At 43.3% G+C, this 21,485-nt stretch overlaps 1 protein-coding gene across 1 annotated transcript in view; it reads left to right on the forward strand.

The window, feature by feature from the left end:
* Positions 1-318: 318 nt before the first annotated feature.
* The window catches only part of WDFY2 (WD repeat and FYVE domain containing 2), a 138,003-nt gene continuing 116,836 nt past the window's right edge, over positions 319-21,485 (forward strand). The window contains exon 1 of the mRNA XM_032778302.2: positions 319-606. Within this exon, the coding sequence (XP_032634193.1) occupies positions 470-606 (137 nt within the window). The 5' untranslated portion in view covers positions 319-469. The remainder of the gene's footprint in view (positions 607-21,485) is intronic.

Genomic DNA, 21,485 nt, shown 5'->3' on the forward strand with positions numbered 1-21,485 from the left:
CAGTGGAGCGGAGTAAACCCAGAGCGGGGAAGCCGGGGGCCGTCAGGCTGCCGGTCAATCAGCATCCACCCAGTGTTACTGCAGCAGGCAGTGCCTCACTGCACAGCTACCGTCAGCACAGGCAGGGGCTCCCCACGCCCTCCTGCGGGCTTGCCCCCAGGCCGGCCAGCTTGCGCTCAAGGCAGGCTTCCCCGCTCCCGATTGGATGCCAGCTGCCGCGCGGAGGGAGGAGGCGGGGGCGGGGCTCCCGGAAGTGCCGCTACCACATTGGCCCGGCGTGGGAGGGCGGGGCGCTTTAGTTGCAGGGGTGGCGCTAGTTGCCGCGCCAGCTGCTGTTTTGGTTCCTGGCTCTGAGGGATTGCACGGGGCGCGAGTCGCGCTCCCTCCCCCTCCCTTTTCTGTTGTTGCTGCAGAGCGGCGCCGCCCCCTGCCCAGCCGGAGCCGGAGCCCGAGCCCGGCGGCGCTGCCCATGGCCGCTGAGATCCAGCCCAAGGCGCTGACCCGCAAGCCCGTCCTGCTCAGCAAGGTGGAGGGATCCCAGGATGTAGTGAGCATGGCCGCGATCGTGCCCAAGGAGGACGGGATCATCAGCGTCTCCGAGGACAGGTATTGGCAGGGGGAGGCGGGCACGCCGCTTCGGCCCCGCCCGCAGCCAGGGCGGCAGTGCCGGGGGTCCCCACGGAGCGTGTGTGGGTCCGCGGGGGTGCCACGTGTGTGTGGGCGTGCATGAGGGAAGCCCGCCGTGGGGCTGGGGTCCCGCAGTGATTTGCCTGCAGGGGGCAAGGGGCTGTGTATGCAAAAACCGGGGTGGGGATTGCTCTGCATGCATGAAACCTGTCCCCGTGGTTAGAAGGGCGATCCACTGGGTGCCGGGCTGACCTGTGTCTTGCACAAGGCAATAACGAACGAGTTGCTCGGGCAGAGCATACACCGAGTAGATTAAATATTGATCAGGCCTATTATGTGTGCACACTGCTCACTTTGCCATGGAGCTCACCGTGTCATGGTAACCTTGCTGCATCTGCCTGCGATGTGCATGATTCAGACTACACAGAAATGAGCAAGGATATGTTGTGGCTGATGCCTGGTCAAAACCAATAACGTATCTTTAATTAACTCTTATATCGGATACTTCAGGGATTCCGTTTTGTGGTCCCACATGCTAAAATGGTCTGTCCTGAAAATTGAAGTGAGTCATTTTCCATATAATGCCTGTGTTACTGTAATCAGAAGTGGTGTGCAAGTCAAGGCATGACTTTTCCTTTCTCATAAAAATGTATGGAGGATTTCACAAATGATGCTCCTTGAAAATTCATATCAGTATATTTACAGAAGCCAAACTGGGTTTTTTTCCAGTCCAACATTGTACTTCAGCAGCCCTTTAAAATAAGTTGTTGTGTTTGTGTGTGTTGATTGGTAACTTCATAAGAAGGAGCTGCTAATGTTTGTAGCAAAATGTCATTCAAATTACTGTAGTCTCATTCAATTTCTCTTTATATTGTTGTCATCTTAAAAGCAGCATTCAGAAAGATATGTCAAACTCAGTTGATAACAGTGAGCTACAACAGTTTGCACGGAATAGCTTTTTGTGTGTTTTAGTTTTATAAGCTACAGTTAGGTAAAACTGCTAGATTAGGGAATCAACAAACTTTTAAGCCTTTCAATACGGGCAGTTTATATTACTCTTCAATCTCTGTGTGTTTTGATATGTAATTTGTCAGACAAGTTTAAACACATGCAGCTTTTGACAAATCTGTGTGAGATTCATTTTGACACTAGACAGAAGACACTAATGTTGTTCGCTGAAACAGCGCTCCTCATTCTTATCTAACAAAACATTTCCTGGTAGTTCTTTTAAAAATAACTTATCTAAAAGATAAGAAACTAGTCCAATATCCAGTACTGTAAAACTGCAAAAGTGTCTGGTATTTTTATAATTTTTAGTGGTCTTATTCCACAATACAAAAGTATGTCTTAAGCCATCCAATGATGCTGCTTTTCTTTTCTGAAAGAGTTCAAATTTACTTCATTTTAGTGGCATTTCCTCTTACATCTAGAACGGTTTCATTTTGTTAACTCTATAGGAATGTTTTCCCTTAAAATATAAAATTGCCCCATGATCCTAAATGGAACCATTCTAAAATGTAGTTTCATCCTCACTCAAGCAAAAATCACTTGACTTATCTGCCCCAACAGAATGTTGTGTTTTGGTTTTTTTTGGTAAAAAAAAGATAGTGTACCTGTGGGCCAACAATCTCAGATTCAGGATTTTGCTCTTTTATCAGTGTACTTGTATTGAAGAAAACCTGAATTCTACCATAAGTTAGTTTCTGGTTAACTGTTTGATACATGAACTAAACAAAATCTCGTTAAAGTTCATCTATTCCCTGGGCTCCAATAAGCTCTAGTATCTGTTATGACAAGAAAACACTTAAGCTTCTGAGAGGCAGGTATACTGTGGAATTGAAAGTGACTGAAAATGTTAAATCCACTTATTTTAAGTGTTATGGCCAAATTTTGCTATGTGAAACACTGAGTAAAGCATGAGTATAATAGGAGTAAGAACTGGATACATTTATGGAGGATAGGTCCATCAATGGCTATTAGCCAGGATGGGCAGGAATAGTGTCCCTAGCACATGCTTGCCAGAAGTTGGGAATGAGCGACAGGGGATGGATCACTTGATGATTACCTGTTCTGTTCATTCCCTCTGGAGCACCTGGCACTGGCTACTGTCAGAAGACTGGATACTGGGCTAGATGGGCCTTTGGTCTGATCCAGTAGGGCCATTCTTAAAATGATTTAAGTTGACGCATAGTGACGTGCTGGATTGATGCCACTGATTTTTTTGCTCTGTAAAAAAAATACTTCTCAAATATTCTTTGTCTTAATAGAGTGAATGTACCTAGTATCTTCCCCTTAGAGAAAGAGAGAGTCCAGTTGTTTCTTGCACTACTTTTTACAAGGTACAATCCCCCCTAATTTTAAGTGCCAGAATAGCAGCATGACACTGTAAGTTAATGGTCTGTACTTCATATAGAGATTCTCTGTTAAAAAGAGCCTTGGTCTAAAGGAGCATATAGTAAAGTGGAGATCTGGAGAGTGACTCCAAGGAACATAGTATTTTAAAATCTTGTGGTATGATGATTAATCTGCCTGTTGGTAAAACTGGTTAAAAGTGATTCCTTGCTTCTTACTTGTAGATGTTTGGAGTGCTGTTGGCAATACAGGGTGGATCTAGGACAACTAGAGGTGCCTCTGTTAGGTAATCTGGAAACCTTCTGACTCTTCCACTTGATGCTATTACATTCTTTTATTAACTACTCTTAACTCATTACTTTAGGTAGAAATGGATTTAGGGAAGTGGATGTTCATTTCTGGATTCATAGCTGAAGTAGCACTTTATTTCAGTGGTCACTGCTTCTTTTGCAGTTAAGGAATTTGAGATCTCTGTTAAGCTTTATTTGGAGGAAACAGCAACTTGGGAGTAAACTTGTAGCCGCCTTCTTACGGAGGCAAGAGCATGGTAGGGGAATGCACCAAATGACAATGTTTACTTTCATCATTTCAGTGCTATGCTGGCTCCTAGTTTGATTTCCCGTTGAATGTTGACTCTCATTCTGTATTGGCTTATGTACTCCAATTATGTAGTTGCTTTTAGAGATGGTTGGAAATTATAAAGTGCTAGTAATGAATGTGGAGAGTCTATGCCTGTTTCCTTTCCTTACAGAAGGAGGTGGTAGTTCTGGCTGAGGTGAGACCTATTATATGTAGAGCTCTGCAAATCTGCAGATATCTGGTTTATATCCGCAGATACAGATGTCTGTGGACCGCATTTGCGGATCGCAGATTGGATGCGGATAGAAATTTTGTATCAGTTGTATGCGAGATACTCTGAAATGTATTAATTAGCTTCAGCTGGAATAACTTGTATCCAACGTTTGGGATTAGGAGTTTTTTATGAATGCAAGGGAGTCATCAACTCACTCTTTGTTAAACATTGATGGTGTTAGGAAAAATCAAAGCTAGGCTTTAAGGTGCATGTCTGTTTTGCATCTGGCTCTTCATTTCATAAATTGTCTAGGATAGGGGTCTTGATGTCGTTTTTTTTTTGTATTTTGTTCAATGCTCAGAGTTGTGCCTGGGTTCGTTGCTTTGTAAACTTTAAGGATCATTTTAAACAATAGCTAACAATACCCTCATGGTTGATGCAATATGAGAACCTGAACAGAATGTACTTTATTTGTATATAAGCAACATTCTTAAAGTTGGAAATGAGCCAGTTGAAAGTCTTTGGGTTAAATTTAGAGGGGAATGTCACAAGGGGGATGTTATGGTGGGTGTCTGCTACAGACCACCAGACCAGAAAGAAGAGGTGGATGAGGCTTTTTAACCAGACCAACGTAGCAGAATCTGTAGATCAACAGGCCCTGTTCTCATGGGAGATTTCAATTATCCTGATATCTGCTAGGAGAGAAATACAGCAGTGCACAGGCAATCCAGGAGTTTTTGGAGATCGCTGAGGACAACTTCCTGGTACAAATGCTGGGGGACAACGAGGGGCCTTGCGCCTCTCGACCTCCTGCTCACAAACAGAGAAGAGTTGATTGGGGAAGTAAGGGTGAACGGCAACCTGGGCAGCAGTGATCATGACATGGTAGAGTTCAGAACCCTGGTCGAAGGAAGGAAGGAGAGAACAGAACGCAAACCTGGATTTCAGAAAAGCGGATTTCAGCCCCTTAGAGAAATGATGGGCAGGATTCCCTGGGAAGCTGAACTGAAGGGGATGGGTGTCCAGGAGAGCTGGCAGTTTTTTAAGAACCATGCTAAGAGCACAGGAAAATACCATACTGATGTGCAGAAAGAACAGCAAGCGTAGAAAGTGCCCAGCATGGCTTAGCAGGGAACTCAGTGGTGAGCTGAAGCAAAAGAAGGAAGCTTACAAAAATGGAAGCTTGGACAGATGACTGGGAGGCATATAAGATTATTGCTCGGGCCTGCAGGGATAGAATCAGAAAGGCCAAAGGGCAATTTGAGTTGAAACTAGCAAGGGGATGGAAGGATAATAGGAAGGGGTTTTACAAGTATGTAAGCAACAAGAAGAGGACTAGGGATGGTGTAGGTCCCTTACTCAATGAGGCAGGTATCCTAGTGGTGGAAGATATGGAAAAGGCTGAAGTATTCAATTTCCTTCTTCACTTCAGTCTTTACGGGCAGGATCAACCCCCAGATACTACACTGGGAAACGCAGAGAGGAGAGGAGGAGAGCAGCCCACTGTGATAGAGGGTCAGGTTAGGGACTACTTAAAGACGTTAGACGTGCACAAGTCTATGGGACTGGACGAACTGCATCCGAGGGTGCTGAGGGAGTTAGCTGATGTGATTGCAGAGCGCGTTGACCATTATCTTTGAAAATTCATGGCGATCAGGAGAGGTCCCAGAGGACTGGAAGAAAGCAAAATAGTACCTATCTTTAAGAAACGGAAAAAGGAAGATCCAGGGAACTACAGACCAATCGTCTCACCTCAATCCCTGGAAAAATCATGGAGCAGGTGCTGAAGGAATCCATCCTGAAACACTTAGAGGAAAACAAGGTGATCAGAAGCAGTCGCATGGATTCACCAAGGGTAAATCATGCCTGACCAACACTGATTGCTTTCTGTGATGAGATGACTGGACTTGTGGATGGGGGCAAAGCTGTTGATGTTGTATACCTTGACTTTAGTAAGGCTTTTGACACGGTTCCACAGCATTCTCATCAGCAAACTGAGGAAGTATGGGTTGGAGGAATGGACTGTGAAGTGGATAGAAAACTGGTTGAATCAACGGGCTCAGCAGGTAGGTATCAATGGCACATTCTCTAGTTGGCAACAGTAACAAGTGGTGTGCCCAGGGTCGTCTTAGGGCCCGTTCTATTCAATGTCTTCATTAATGATCTTGATGATGGGATAGCTTGCACGTTAAGTAAATTTGTAGATGACACGAAGTTGGGGGGAGTGGTGGACACGCTGGAGGGCAGGGATAGGATTCAGAGGACTTAGACAAATTGGAGAAGTGGGCCACAAGAAACCTCATGAAGTTCAACAAGGACAAGTGCAAAGTCCTGCCACTTAGGACAGAAAAACCCCAATGCACTGCTACAGGCTGGGACTGTTTGGCTAAGTAGCAGTGCTTAAGAAAAGGATCTTGGGGTTACGGTAGAATGGAAAGTTGAACATGAGCCTACAGTGTGCTCTTGTAGCCACCAAGGCTAATAGCATACTGGGCTGTATTAGTAGGAGTGTTGCCAGCAGATCGAGGGATGTGATTATTCCCCTATTCGGCACTGGTAGGCCACATCTGGAATAGTGTGTCCAGTTTTGGGCGCCACACTACAAAACGGACGTGGAACAATTGGAGAGAGTCCAGCGGAGGGCAACAAAAATGATTAGAGGACTGAGCACATGACTTATGAAGAGAGACTGAAGGAACTGGGCTTATTTAGCCTGCAGAAGAGAAGACTAAGGGGGATTTGATAGCAACCTTCAACTACTTGAAGGGATCTCAAGGAGGAGGGAGCTAGGCTGTTCTCAGTGGTGACGGAGCACAGACAAAGGAGCAATGGTTTGAAGTTGCAGTTGCGGAAGTCGAGGCTGGATATTAGAAAAAACTTTCTGACTAGGAGAGTGGTGAAGTATTGGAATGGGTTACTAGGGAGGTGGTAGAATCTCCATCTTTAGAGCTATATAAAGGTCCGGCTAGACCGCACCCTGGCTGGGATATTAGGGAAAATGGTCTTGCCTTTAGCAGGGGTTGGACTAGATGACCTCATGAGGTCCCTTCCAACCTTTGATTCTATGATTCTAAAGTTGATCTGTCAAAAATAAAGGATGTATTCAAATGTGATTCTGGGATGCATTAACAAGTGTGTTGTAAACAAGACATGAGAAGTCATTCTTCCGCTCTACTCTGCGCTGGTTAGGCCTCAACTGGAGTATTGTTCCAGTTCTGGGCACCACATTTCAAGAAAGATGGGGAGAAATTGGAGAGGGTCCAGAGAAGAGCAATAAGAATGATTAAAGGTCTTGAGACATGACCTAAAAGGAAGGCTGAAGAATTGGGTTGTTTAGTTTGGAAAAGAGAGACTGAGAGGGGACCTGATAGCAGTTTTCAGTTATCTAAAAGGTGGCCATCAGGAGGAGGGCAAAAACTTGTTCACCTTAGCCTCTAATGAAGAACAAGAAGCAATGGGCTAACTGCAGCAAGGGAGATATAGGTTGGACATCAGGAAAAAGTCCTCACTGTCAGGGTAGTTAAACACTGGAATAAAATTGCCTAGGGAGGTTGTGGAATCTCCATCTCTGGAGATTTTTAAGAGTAGGTAGATAAATGTCTAATCAGGGATGGTCTAGACAGTATTTGGTCCTGCCATGAGGACAGGGGACTGGACTCGATGACCTCTTGAGGTCCCTTCCAGTCCTAGAGTCTATGAATCTATTTTTAAAAAGCTCTTGAGATTTTTGGTTTCAGTTTGTTTGGGTCGATATTTATCATGACGTGGGATATTAGGGAATGGTATAATGTATGTGATGTGGATGCACATTGGAACAAATACTTGTCTAACTTTATTTTGACTCTTTGTTTTAGAAGAAGTGAGTATAGTGAAAGTTAAAGCTTATCTAAGAGTGTTTGCTTAAATCTGATAAGGTGAAGTTCTGAGAACAAGATTACAAGCTCTGCTAAAAAACTGTTGGCTCTGACTGCCACTTAGGTCCTAGCTCGTAGAATCCTGTATCATACATAGCTTAGATTGAAAGTGTGCCAAAGATTTTTACACTTAAGGCTAAATGTTGGACTATTTAAGGTTCAAAAACTGAATGTCTTTTTGGTCTTAAATTTTCAGAACCCCTTGAATTTAATGATACATATTGGCCAAATTCTCAAAGGTGCTAAGCATTCCTACTTCCCATTGACTTTAGAGAAAATCAGGGTGGATAGAATTTAATTATTTCAAACCAAAAAAATCTAATTTTCTTTAAATCCTTTAAAAAAAAAAACAACCTATTTGAAATTGACAACCAATGTTTAAGGCCTAAACTTAATATCCATTAAAATAATTTAAAAAATATTAAGCAGTACATGTTGGGTGCCAAGTTTTAAAGAAAGTCAAACTGCTCAGCTGCTGTAAGTCTCTGGCTAAGTACCTGGAGCTAGAGTTTGTTGAAGTGCTAGAAACCAGCTTTTGATAGCATAGCCTTGTCTGCAGGTGTGAAAGAATATTTTTTGTTTAGTTTATTCATCTAGTTCATAATTTGTTCAAAGTTAAGAAACCAGCGTAAGTTGAAAAAGCAGAAAAGTATGATCTCTTCCAGTTCTCAGTGGTTTGAGCATTGGTCTGCCAAACCCAGGGTTGTGAATTCAATCCTTGAGGGGGTCATTAGGAAACAGATATATTTTTTACCCCAATCTGGGAATTGGTCCTGCTTTGAGCAGAGGGTTGGACTAAATGACCTCCTGAGGTCCCTTCCAACCCTGATATTCTATTCTATGATTGGCAAAGAATCCTGTGGCACCTTATAGACTAACAGACGTTTCGGAGCATGAGCTTTTGTGGGTGAATACCCACTTCGTCGGATGACGAAGTGGGTATTCACCCACAAAAGCTCATGCTCCGAAACGTCTGTTAGTCTATAAGGTGCCACAGGATTTTTTGCTGCTTTTACAGATCCAGACTAACACGGCTACCCCTCTGATACTTGACACTATTCTATGATTCTAATTCATGAATAAAAAACAGCTGAGAGGATGAGATCAGTTCTAAAATTCTTGAAGGGCATAATGGTTTCTAATCAGCTGAATTTACTAAGCACAGATACTTTGAATAAATCAGTTTTAAATGCAGAAGAGGTTTTGATAAACTTTCTAATAAAAGTATTCCTATATAATTACTTAAATAAATGTGTGTAGATCTAGTGCACCCCCCGACTAGCAAAAAGCAGCACAATTTAGTGTATAGGCTATATTTGATTGCAAATCAGCATGTTTTAATGGTTACCAGCCAAAGAGAATCAACTTTACTTTAGGAAAATAACTAAAGTTAAAAATGCAAAACGCAGTTAAAATCGGTGTCTTGAATCAAGGTTTCCTGCTTGTTTTAAATTATTATTACAATTGGTGACTTAAATCATTTCAGTTGAAATCAGACCACCCTGGAGAAGGTTTTGTGTGCAGGTCATTAGCAAGTCACAAGTTCAAGTCACTGGACAAATATTAAATCTTCACCACAGCATTGTGAGGGAGGTAGCTATCCTTAGCGAAACATTGGATACAGAGGGAGAAATGGATTGACTTGCTTATTTGTCAATGATTGTAGTTCAGCCTTGTCTATATTGGCAAACATTTAAAGCTACCAGCAGTGCAGCTCCAGCAGTGTTGGGGGTGCTAGTGCAGTCTGGCTGCTAGTGTTCTAATCATTGTGTCCACCAATCTAAACCTGCTCTGAGCAAGGTTGGATACATCATGGTGGTGGTGGCTGCCATTGGTCAGTCTGCACTACCAGCCAGAGAAGCATGGTAGGAGATCTACACCAATTTGCTAGTGTGCAGAACCTCCCTGACTGTGAACTCATATCAGTGAAAGTCCTGGGCTTTAACTCCGATATAGCTGATTTTGAAAACTCGAGAGTTAAAGTCAAGCATTATATTTTTCCTGACTCCTCTGCTCCATTCTGATCCAATAGTGTAGCCCATCATGGAGGAATCATCAAAGCTCTTCATCTGATTTTCTTTGTCATTTTCTAAAATGCAGTAGTTGTAATATCTTAAAAAGAAACAAAAAACTTAGACAAGTAATTGTATGCTATAAAGAGTAATAAGTTTGAAGTCTATATTGATAAAAATAAATGTGTACTGCCCCCTCTACTCTGTGTTGCTGCAGCATCTACAGGGCCCACCCTCATAGTACTAGCTACTGTACAAACATAACAGATGAAGACCCCTGAAAGTTTGCATTCTCAGTTCATATTGGCCTCTCTCTTCACTCCACGTCCAATGAAGTGTAAAAAATTAACTTGTACTGCTCACGCTGTGTTGCAACTTGAGGTTTTCATCAGGCTTTTTCAATTTAGGTCAGCATAGTTTGTCTTAACATATCTGTCCATGGATTGTCTTCTGGGCATGTTCGTCAGCAATTCTGTTAGAGAATTTATACGGCAAAAGGTTTTGATCTGTAGAAGGAATTTAGATTTCCACACAATACTGGTGTTGCTCAATATGGTTGTAGGGAAAGCACACTTCACCATAATTGACATCAGCATAGTTTTTCAGAGTGCTTTTTAGCACACTTGTGAAATACTCTAGGAGTTATAGAAATTTTGTCATTTCAACTGTTAAATACACAGAATAAACTCTGGTTCCTTGTATCTTCTTGGCCATGTCCAGGAAGTCAGGCATATAGTGGCATAGGCTATATCTTAAGAATTTATTTTAAATCACACCTGGGAAGTATTTTAAGGAAGAGGTGAAAATTCAGTGGTCTGAATGCAGCACCCCAAAGAGAGAATGTGATGGAGTGCAATACTGTGAAGCTCAGTTCTTTAATCCATTGCTGCAGCGGGGGTGGTGTGCACCAGGCAGTTAACTTCTACTGTGAACCAGTGGTCAAGAGGGAGTGTGCCATCAGTGTAAAACCTGAGTGTGTTGGCAGTGGGTGTTTAAGTGTGGTGTGCCTTCTCTATACAGGCTGTGTATGCATTCCCAATCCAGTTTACTGCAGGAATAGTAGTTACTTAAACAGTTCCATAGTTGTGGATACTGCTTTATGGATGAACAAAATGACAGTTCCCTGCCCTGAGGAGCTTACAAAATGGTTTAACTGCAATAAAGAGAGGAAAAATCAAATGCACAACTACAAAATGGGAAATAACTGGGTTAGATGTTGGTACTACTGAAAAGGTTCTGGGTGTTGTAGTGGAACACAAGTTGAATGAGAATCAACAATGTGATGCAGTTGCAAAAAAAAGGCTAATATTTTGGGATGTATTAACAGGAGCATTGTATGTAAGACACTGGAGGTAATTGTCCTGCTCTAGTTGGCACTGATGAGATCTATGTCCAATTCTGGGCACCAAATTTTAGGAAATATATGGACAAATTTATCCTGCAGTGGTGTTCTGCGATTCTCCCACTCGTAGACTGGGCCTTGTGCTACAGTACCCTGTGTATCAACCATTGTTATCCTGAAGGTCGGATTGAGTTCAGGCATCTGTGATTCTTCCTTTCAGAAGTCAGTAACCAGTGGTATATCTTGATAAACCAGCCTTCCTAAAACCAAAGTGTTTGTTTTTAGCAGTAGGAACAAAGCATTAGAGAGAAGTTTCAAAACAGTCTACATGGATGTCTATTTTACCTAAAGCACTGCCATCCTTTGATGGGGACCGAGAGTCTAGCTTCTCCAAGCACCCCAACAGAGTCCTGTGTCTGTCTGGTTCCCCCAGACATTGGCAGAATTAAAAAGGGAGAAGGGTAGTCAATGTTCCTTTGTTCTTCCTAGTTGAGTGGAGAGGAGGCAAAATCATAACAGTTTATAGGTCTTGAGCCATTCTTTTCCTTCCTGACTGTTTTTCCAGACAGCTACTGTGGTAATAGCCTCCTGTCCCAGATCTGGACTTTAGCGTCCAAAATCTGGTCCTGTCCCAAACCTGGACTTTTGCATCCAAAATTTGGGGGCTTACCTGAAACTCCCCCAAGCTCACTACCAGCTTGGATATTCTCGCTGCCACCAACTAGGACTATTGGGGGTCCTAGTATGCCCCCCGAGTCACCCCAACTGTCCCCTGGGGGACCCCCAAGACCCAGAGCCCTGGGTCTCCCTCTCTTCTCTCCCAGCTTCCCCCCCTTTCCTGGGTTAGCCGGTGCGAGACTAGACTTCACTCTTTGAATGCAACCGGAGAGGCAATCTAGCGTCCCCGAGGCTATGCATTCACAGCTAATCACAGCTAGCACACAAGGAAATTCCCCCTCCCTGATCTCGTAGCAGTAACTAGAGAAAAACTTCAACCACAAGAGAACAGAGATGATTCTTTTTCTCTTTCCCCGTAGCCTGCTCTTTCCCTGAAAACAATAGGAAAATAGCCCACAGCCTGGCTTTTCCCTTCCCTTTGCCTCCCTAGGAAAAGAAACTTCCACAAGTTTTAAAAGAAAAGTTTATATAAAAAAAAGGAAATATAAAACAATAATCTTGCATTAAGAAACTCAATACAGGCTCTTGCTTATAAGAAAATATGAAGAAACAGTCTGATTTAAAAGATAGCCCAATTAAACCAGTCCAACAAACCAACATACATGTGAATACAACACAAAGCTCATCATAGCCGAATTACTTTGTTTTCCTTTGTACTTACAGATGTTTAGAAGAAACTTTAAGATAAGATGGAGTTAGGAGGAAACCTTGTTTACTCACAGCCGAGAAAACAACCAAGGCACAGCAATCCACATCTGTACATACAACACAAAGCTCTTCATAGCCGAATTACTTTGCTTTTCCTTTGTACTTCCAGACTTTTAGTAGAATATTTGAGATAAGAGAGAGTTAGAAGGAAACTTGTTTACTCATAGCCGAGAAAACAAAAAAGACCCCGAGTATACAAATTCCCGCCCCTGACTTTAAACAATCCAGTTCTCTGATTGGTCCTCTGGTCAGGTGTTTGGTTACCCTTTCCAGGTAAAAGAAACTTAACCCTTACCTTACCTATCTGCTTATGACAGCTACATATTGAGCAAAACCAGTATATTCATACAGGGAACACCCTAATAGCCAGGCCAACACACACAATTAACAAATTACCAAGCAACTCCAAATCCCTGTTACCTTCCTTGGAATGGTGAATTAATACTGCACTGTCATATAAGCAAGAGTGGGGAGTAGTGGTAATGCTGATACACTTCATTGCTCATGATGGCACATCATTTTGATACAATAGTGGACAACAGTCTGATTATGATCTTTTAGGCCAGGGTCAGCAACCTCTGGCACATGGCTCACCAGGATAAGCACCCTGGCAGGCCTGTCCAGTTTATCTGCCATGTCGGCAGGTTCTGCCAGTCGTGGCTCCCACTGGCCGTGGTTCGCCGTCCCAGGCCAATGGGGACAGCGGGAAACAATGGGCAGCACATCTCTCGCCTGCGCGGCTTCCTGCTGCCCCCATTGACCTGGGACGGTGAACCGTGGTGAACTGCCTGCAGACGCGGCAGGTAAACAAACTGGCCCGGCGCTCTGGTGGGTCGGCAACCTCTGGCGTGCGGTTCCTGTTTTAGGCTTAAAAAGCAAATAGGCCTGTGAAATGCGAAAATAATTCGCCTTTTACCTGTTAGCAATTTCAGTTGAAGAGCCACCAACTCACGTGGAGTCACTTGTATGATGTTTTTTTAATCATTTGTAGATGCTGGCTTCCAAAATTAAACTGAAGCACTTAAACTGTCTAAAGCAACTTCCCTGTCAAGTTTTTTGCACACACTAAAATAATGAGGGATATTAGGCTTCAATCAGAAGAGTTGTTTGTTAGTGAAATATCTGTAGACTTTAAAATAAAAAAGCAAATTCTATTTAAAGGGACACTATCAATGTGAAATCTAGTCACTGTAAAAATTAATTAATAGTAGCTTTAGGCACTACACCTGCCAATTTCTTTGATATTTTCCCCACCCCTCTCCCCTCTGGGTGTTTTTGGAGGGTGAAGGGAAAGGGGGGAACTCTCACAAACAAAAGAGGAAACAGACTGACTACACAGAGTAAATGCTAAAAGGCATAAAAAGTAAGCAAATTAGGGGGGAAAAGAATGTCTGGGGATCAACACATAATAGGACTTTTGTGTGAGGTCCCCATGATGTTGGTGAAGATACTTGCTACATATGATCAAGAATCTTTCTTTAAACGTCATCCTTTCTAGGATGTACTGCACTGGTGTGAGGGACTCAGAGAAAATAAACAAAGATCACAGATCTGTCAGGTTTATTGTACCCCTAACCTGTAGTAAAACCAACTCATAATCAGAGTTAAGAATGACATTTTCCGTGGCAGTGAAAAGGATCTTACATCAGTGGTGGGCAACCTGCAGGCCACACATGGCCTGTCGGGGTAGTCTGCTGGCAGGCCACCAGACAGTTTTACACTTGTATAGCTGCCTGCAGCTGCCAGTGGCTGTGGTTCGCCATTCCCAGCCAATGGGAGCTGCGGAAAGCGGCAGCCAGCACATCCCTGTGGCCCATGCTGCTTCGTTCCTGGCCAATGGGAGCTCCGAGAAGCAGCATGGGCCACAGGGATGTGCTGGCTGCCGCTTTCCGCAGCTCCCATTGGCTGGGAATGGTGAACCTTGGCCACTGGCAGCTGCAGGCACCTGTGCAAATGTAAACAAACTGTCTGGCAGCTTGCCAGCAGATTACCCTGATGGCCTACATGTAGCCTGCGGGCCACTGGTTGCCCACCACTGTCTTACATCCTATTCTTGCCTATCAAAAATGGGCCCTATGCTGAAAACTAGTCTGTCAGAACATCTAAAATTGAACTTTGGAAGTGTTTATTGGGCCTGTTTACATCTCCCATTGTGCTCAAATATTCTATATGCTTCTGTAGCCACCAAGGAGACTACTAGTCTTGCTGATACAAGATCACTCTCCTTAAAGAGCAAGAATTTGTCCAGTATAACTGCAGGTTTTCGTGGTTCCCTTGCATTATAAATTGGCAGTGATATTCCTTTTGTTGTGGCAGCTTTTGCAGCCCTTACTAGCTAAGAATCGATATTCCTTAGTCTTGTTAGATGATTCTTACAAGTTGGAGAAAGAGGGAAGCTCTTTGCTTAAGCAATCAACTCTGATTGGAGGGGGAAAAGGCCACTGTAATTGCAGCAGTATGGTTCTATAAGGGGAAACATTTGCACAACCTAGGGACTCTAATGTACAGCCCTTGAGTACAGGGAAGTGAATCAGACTTTAGATACAGAAAATCCTGTTTCTCGGTCTCATTTACTAGAACTCTCAGTAAATTAATGAGAAATAACTGTTTCATTTATCCTGCTCTAAGATGATGCTCCCAGCCTGTCAATGGTCTTACTGGATTTCTTCAGGGATTTTTAGCTCAGTCTTGTCTGACTATTTAACGTAATCCATCATCTTCATCAGTCCTCAGATTATTTTAGGTAAAAAGTGGAAGCAATTAAAGACTGAGTTAGTTTCTCATGTTTGGGATTCTTTGGCAGCTTGATATGTTAATCGCTTTTTTAAGATGGTCAAGTACATTGAGTCAGATCAGTCAATAAGTTAGTGAGCCCCCTCTCTCAGCTCCTTCATGTATATTACCTGCAGAGATTGTGCTCCAAGCTGGACAGATACAAATACTCCTTTACATTATCCAACAGGAAATAATATCCATAAGAGCCAGATGGGAAGGGGAAACATTGCAGAGTATTAACTTAAATATGTATGTAGCTTTTTTAATTAGTAACCATTTTCCAGAACACCTGGTTTGGAGGGCCCCCCCATGCTTTCCTTCCTCTTGAGATGAGTTCCTCATTTTGAGCATTCTGTGGTCACTTGACATTTTGGGTGAGCAAGTAGTCCCCCAGCGGGCAGGAAATCTCTTAGTTGCTTTCACCATGTTTCACCTGTAAACTCTGGTGCTGAGTAAAGAAGTTAAAACTACAGAAGCAGGCTAATTTTTCCCAAATTAAAGGTACGTCTACGCTACCTGCCGGATTGGTGGGTAGCGATCGATCTATCGGGGATTGATTTATTGCGTGTAATGTAGACGTGATAGATCGATCCCCGAATGCTCTCCCATCAACTGCTGAACTCCAGCTCGGCGAGAGGCGGAAGCCAAGGTGATGGGGGAGCTGCGGTGCGCCGCAAGAATGCAAAGTAAGTAATTTTAATTTGATCTAAGATACTTCGACTTCAGCTGCGAGAATAGCGTAGCTGAAGTTGCGTATCTTAGATCTATTCCCACCCCCCCCCCCCCCCCAGTGTAGACTAGGCCTAACTTAATCCTTATTGTTCCCCTGTTGCTGTCACCCAGAATGTTTGCTTCTTCTCTTTCATAGACTTAAAGTCAGAAGGGACCATTACGGTGATCTAGTCTGACCTCCTGCACAACGCAGGCCACAGAATCTCACCAACCCACTCCTATAACAACCCCCTAACCTATGTCTGAGTTATTGAAGTCCTCATATTGTGGTTTAAAGACCTTAAAGTGCAGAGAATCCTCCAGCAAGTGACCTGTACCCTGTGTTGCAGAGGAAGGCGAAAAACCTCCAGGGCCTCTGCCAGTCTTCCCTGGAGGAAAATTCCTTCCCGATCCCAAATATGGTGATCAGTTAAACCCTGAGCATGTGGGCAAGACTCACCAGCCAGCACCCAGGAAAGAATTCTCTGTAGAACTCAGATCTAACCTCATCTAAAATCCCATCACAGACCATTGGGCCTATTTACCTGCTAATAATCAAAGATCAATTTATTGCCAAAATTAGGTTATCCCATTATACCATCCCCTCCATAAATTTATCAAGCTTAGTCTTGAAGCCAGATATGTCTTTTGCCCCCGCTACTCCCCTTGGAAGGCTGTTCCAGAACTTCACTCCTCTAATGGTTAGAACCCTTTGTAAAGCTTGGAAAAGTTCTAGTCATCTTCAAACAAAAACGCAAACAACTTTGTGCGACTTTAAGCAGTGGGAGGAAGAATCTGGAAATGAGTGGTATAGTGGGTAGCAAAATAGAGGCTTCTTAACAAACAATTCAAATTGCTTGTTCTGCTTGGACCTCTCTGTGTTGCTATTTTGCTTTGCTTCATACTGAAATTACTCTTGACATAGTTTTAAAAAGGACACAATCATTCTTCCTCTTTCCAGACTTATAGGTAACTTGAAAGGGATGAGGTTTGAAAAGCCTCAAGTTGATGATCAATTCTTAACTATAAAAAGAAGAAAAATTTCATGAGTTTTATGTACTGAATGATCTAGGGGAAACAACAAAATTAACATTAACAGACCTCTGTGGTAAATGAAGGGGGAAGCTCCCTTTTATGGACCCAGCCAGCCAGTTAGCTATAAAATCCCTCTTAATAGCTGTACTCTACTTGCTTTACCTGTAAAGGGTTAAAAGTCTCACTGCTAGGCATAGGTAAAAGGAAATGAGTGGGTACCTGGCCAAAAGAGCCAATGCGAAGGCTAGAATTTCTTAAAATTGAAACAAGACTCCCCTTTTGTCTGTCTGTCTTCCTTCTCCCAGAGAGAGGAAACAGGGCAGCAACTATGCTGTAAGAAGCTTGGGGCCAGATATGAAAAATCATTTGGTATCATACCTAGAAACTGCTCATTTGAAACCCCAGATATGTAAGTAGATCAGGAAATGTCTAGGCCAGGGGTCGGCCACCTCTGGCATGTGACTCGCCAGGGTAAGCACCCTGATGGGCCGAGCCAGTTTGTTTACCTGCCGCATCGCCAGGTTCGACTGATCGTGGCTTCTCTGATCGCGGCCAGTGTGGCCAGCGGCGCTTCCTGAGACCATGTTGGAGAAGTGTGTTGTTTTTTTTTTTGTTTTTTTTTTGTTTTTTTAGGAACCATGAAAAAGGGAAACAGAAGGTGCTCCAAGATGGTGATCCTATGACAGATGGATACAAGATAAAGAAACTTGTTTTCCTGTGAAACTGGTGTTACTACAGAGGAACTAAGAAGGGGAAGTACGCTGGGCTCAAATTTCTGTACCTGAAAAGCCCTCAGTAAACCGCCTTTCTTTATCCTTCTCCACCCTCAGTTTCTGCTATTTATTTTGGTCTTTTGCTGATGTGTCAAACTTCTAAGTATCATGTTGATGGATTTGGCTTTTTTCTCTGTTCTACTTAATGCTTCTATAAGTCACCCTCCTTTTCTCTTTCCAGGTAGTGTCCACATTATCACTTGCTCTGGAAATCATGTTGGGGACCTCCTTAAAGCATGGCCTAAATATGACCATTGTGTTATCTTAGCATATCTGATGATGCTTTAGAAATTCTTACAACTAGAGCAAACCAATCTAATGTTTCAAGAAACTCTTTCCAATAAACTCTAGAAGACTTTCCACAGGCATTTACTTTAGAATGAGCTGATCTCCTGATCAGTTTCTGTTGTAGATTTACATGACTGCTTCAGTATATGATAGTTGTTTGTTGCTTTTTATATTCATTGCTTGACATCTAGCATCGTGTCACTGTCATTGCACATCTCACTCCTTAGTAAAATGACTGATTTCTCATAGTGTTTCTTCATCCACTCTCATGGTTACTTTTGGGGTATTGATAGCCATGTATTTTGTCGTCTTATAGATGAACAAACCAAATGGTTTTGCTATATCTGCCAAAAGCGTGGTCTTTCCTTCCATTTGGACTAAGCAGGACAATGTTATCAGTAAGGCTACGATTTAGTCACGGAGGTACGATTTAATCATGGCGATCTCTGACTTCAGCCTGTGGTGGTTAGGAGCTGAAGGGTCACCCACCACCTGCGGGGGTAGGGAGCTCTGGGGTACCCCTGCTGCCTATGGCAGCCCCCGGAGCTCCAAACTGCCGTGGGCGATGGAGTACCCCTGCAGCTCTCAGCCCTGCTGCTGCAGGTGGCTTCTACCCCCTGCACAGCTGTCTGCTTCAGGCTGCCTGCAGAGCTGCATTTTGTCACAGATATTTTTAGTCAGTCACAGACAGGTCACATCTTTAGTGAATTTTTCTTTTTTGCCCGTGACCTGTCTGTGACTTTGACTAAAAATGTCCATGACAAGATCTTAGCCTTAGTCATTAGCAGAACTGTGGCTGTCCATTTCTGCTTTATCACTTGTTCATAAAATTCCTCTGTGGCCTTCTTCAGTTACTTTCCTGAGGTGGACAGCTAATCTTAAGTGTAGAAAATTAAGTAGAATTAATATCTGTAAGTGTAAAGTGTGTGTGTATGTATTTGTGGAGGGATGGTTAACATAGATTTTAGGACTGGAAGGGACTTCGAGAGGTCATCGAGTCCAGTCCCCTGCCATCATGGCAGGACCAAATACTTTCTAGACCATTCCTGATAGACATTTATCCAAGTACCACGTGCCCCTAAGAACACAGAAGGTACCAGTACATTTCAGATTTTATATAGTCTGGATAGGTGTAATGAGCCTGGTAGAATAAATACAGAATAAGCTGCTTTTGTATATAATGTGTATATAACATTCCACATCAACAGTAGCTTATCCTGTATTTATTCTACCAGTCTAATTACACTGATCTGGACTATGTGGAATCTGAAATGTATTGGTAAACTGCTGTGTTCTTAGAGGCATGTGGCAATTAGTGTTAGTGGGGGTTTTGTGTTTTTCATAACCATCCCTCTACAAAAGAACTGCAGCTTTAATCTTACTTACCTTCTTTTCATGACCATTCTATCTTTTCACATCTCTTCTTTATTCATACAAGCTCTACTGCATTGGCTTTTTTCAGGCTTGCATTCTTTTTTTGCCAGTCTGAGTGTACACAGCAGTTAGCACACAGTTGGATGTAAGTAAGGTGAACTGAAGAGGGTGTATGATGCTTTTTTTTTTTTTTTTTCCTGAATAACACTCATTGGGGGAGAATAAGCATAAGTAGTTTTTCTGGCTTGTTATAGTTTAATGCTTGCTTTATATTATGAAAAGTGTGGTTCATTTATTGGGAATGCTGCTATTGACTTAATTGTGAGCAGGCTCAGACATGCTGTTCTGAAATTAATTGCTTTTAAATTTCAGCTGCACAAGAATAAAAATTTGGTGTTCATAGGCTTCTGTATCAAGATAAATAGCAAGAAGTGGGAGGGTGGAGGAGGTGGCAGGGCAAAAGTGTAGAAGTGCTCAAGATTGGCGTAAGTCTGCTTCTAGTGGTTTTAATGGGATTTTTATCAGATGTATTTTTGTTATATATACTGAGTTCCTGCTTAGCCCTATATATGCAGACCTCTTGTGCAAAAGTAAGGCCCTTGCTTTCTGTCTCATTTCATAGTTTTCAGTAAGACATCACTCAGCCAAAATCATCCCATGTTTAACTCCATCAGTTCAAGTGGCATTACACAGGGGAATATAGGCGAGTCTCATCTTACGCTGTGGTTACGTTCCGCTGTCAGCGTGTAAAGCGAAAATCTCGTATAGTATACACGGAGTGTAAAGGCAGGCTGAATCGCCTGCACTACAGGTACAGTATTGAAATTGTTGTTTTTTCTCTTCTTTTTCTCTCTTTTTTTTTTGCCGGCTGTGCAAAGCTGAATTTGCGCATATTAAATACACATAAGATGAGACTCGCTTGTAATTTGAGCGAAGAACATATAGCAGTCATAGGTAGTGTGAATATCCTTTCTTAGAATAGATATTAGAGAATTTGGAAAAGTGACAAGGGATTTCTTGGGAGTTGTATGTACTTTGAAATATTGAGGAGACTTGTTCCTACCACAGCCTTGTAACATTTTTCCCCATAAACCTGTTTTTCGTGCTGCACTACAAGGTTCTCCTTTTGTCTCACTCCTTGCACAAATTGAAATTCTGCTCTGTCTTCGTTGCATCAAATCTAAGGAAAGCAAGAGTTTGACTTGAGCAGTGATTGAGAGAGAAGAAGAATCACAGCGAAATGCAGCATAAAAACATTATTCCTGAGGGATGCCAGTGATCCAGGAATAATGTGAAAGTATTCTACATAAGAGAACAGCCTACATAAGACACAGTGTGTACATAATTAAGGGCCTTCTCATATCAACATCTCTCTCACTCTGCAAGATAACTGCACTGATTCCTTTTCTTGGATATTTCCTGGTATTACAATTCTCTCAATGATATGGTATCACTGTGCACTTAGAGTAAGAGAATTTCTTCCAATTTCTTCAGTTTAGAAGGCTACTGCATGTTAACAGTTTTTTTGCATGGCAGTAGGGTGACCAGGTGTCCGGTTTTTGACGGTTAAATGTCTGGTTAGCGGTGCTCAGACGCTAAGGCAGGCTAATCCCTACCTATCCTGGGGCACCGTGCTGCACCCTGAAAGCAGCCAGCAGATCCAGCTCCTAGGCGAGGGGAGAGATTGGCGCTTCCTTCCCCCCACACCTACTAGCACCGGACCTGCTGGATGCTTTGTCAGGACAGGCAGGCATCCTGCCTTAGTGCCGCTCGCACCCCCCAGCTGCGCCGCTGACTGGAAGCCGCATGAGGTAAGCGCCAGCCCACAGCCCCTTCCCACACTCCGAATCCCTTGGCCCCAGCCTGGAACCCACTTCTGCACCCCAAACCCCTCATTCCCAGAGCCAGCACCTCCAGCTCAGAGCCCTTACCCCCTTCCACCCTCCAACTCCCTGCCTCAACCCACAGCCCCCTCCCACACTCTGAATCCCTCAGCCTTGCCCCCCAGCCTGGAGCCCCCTCCTGCACCCAAACCCCAAGGACCTGCCCCAGCCCAGTGGAAGTGAGTGAAGTTGTGGGAGAGCGAGCCACCAAGGGAGGGAG

Source organism: Chelonoidis abingdonii, chromosome 1 (genome assembly GCF_003597395.2).
Source record: "Chelonoidis abingdonii isolate Lonesome George chromosome 1, CheloAbing_2.0, whole genome shotgun sequence".
Lineage (NCBI taxonomy): Eukaryota > Metazoa > Chordata > Testudines > Testudinidae > Chelonoidis > Chelonoidis abingdonii.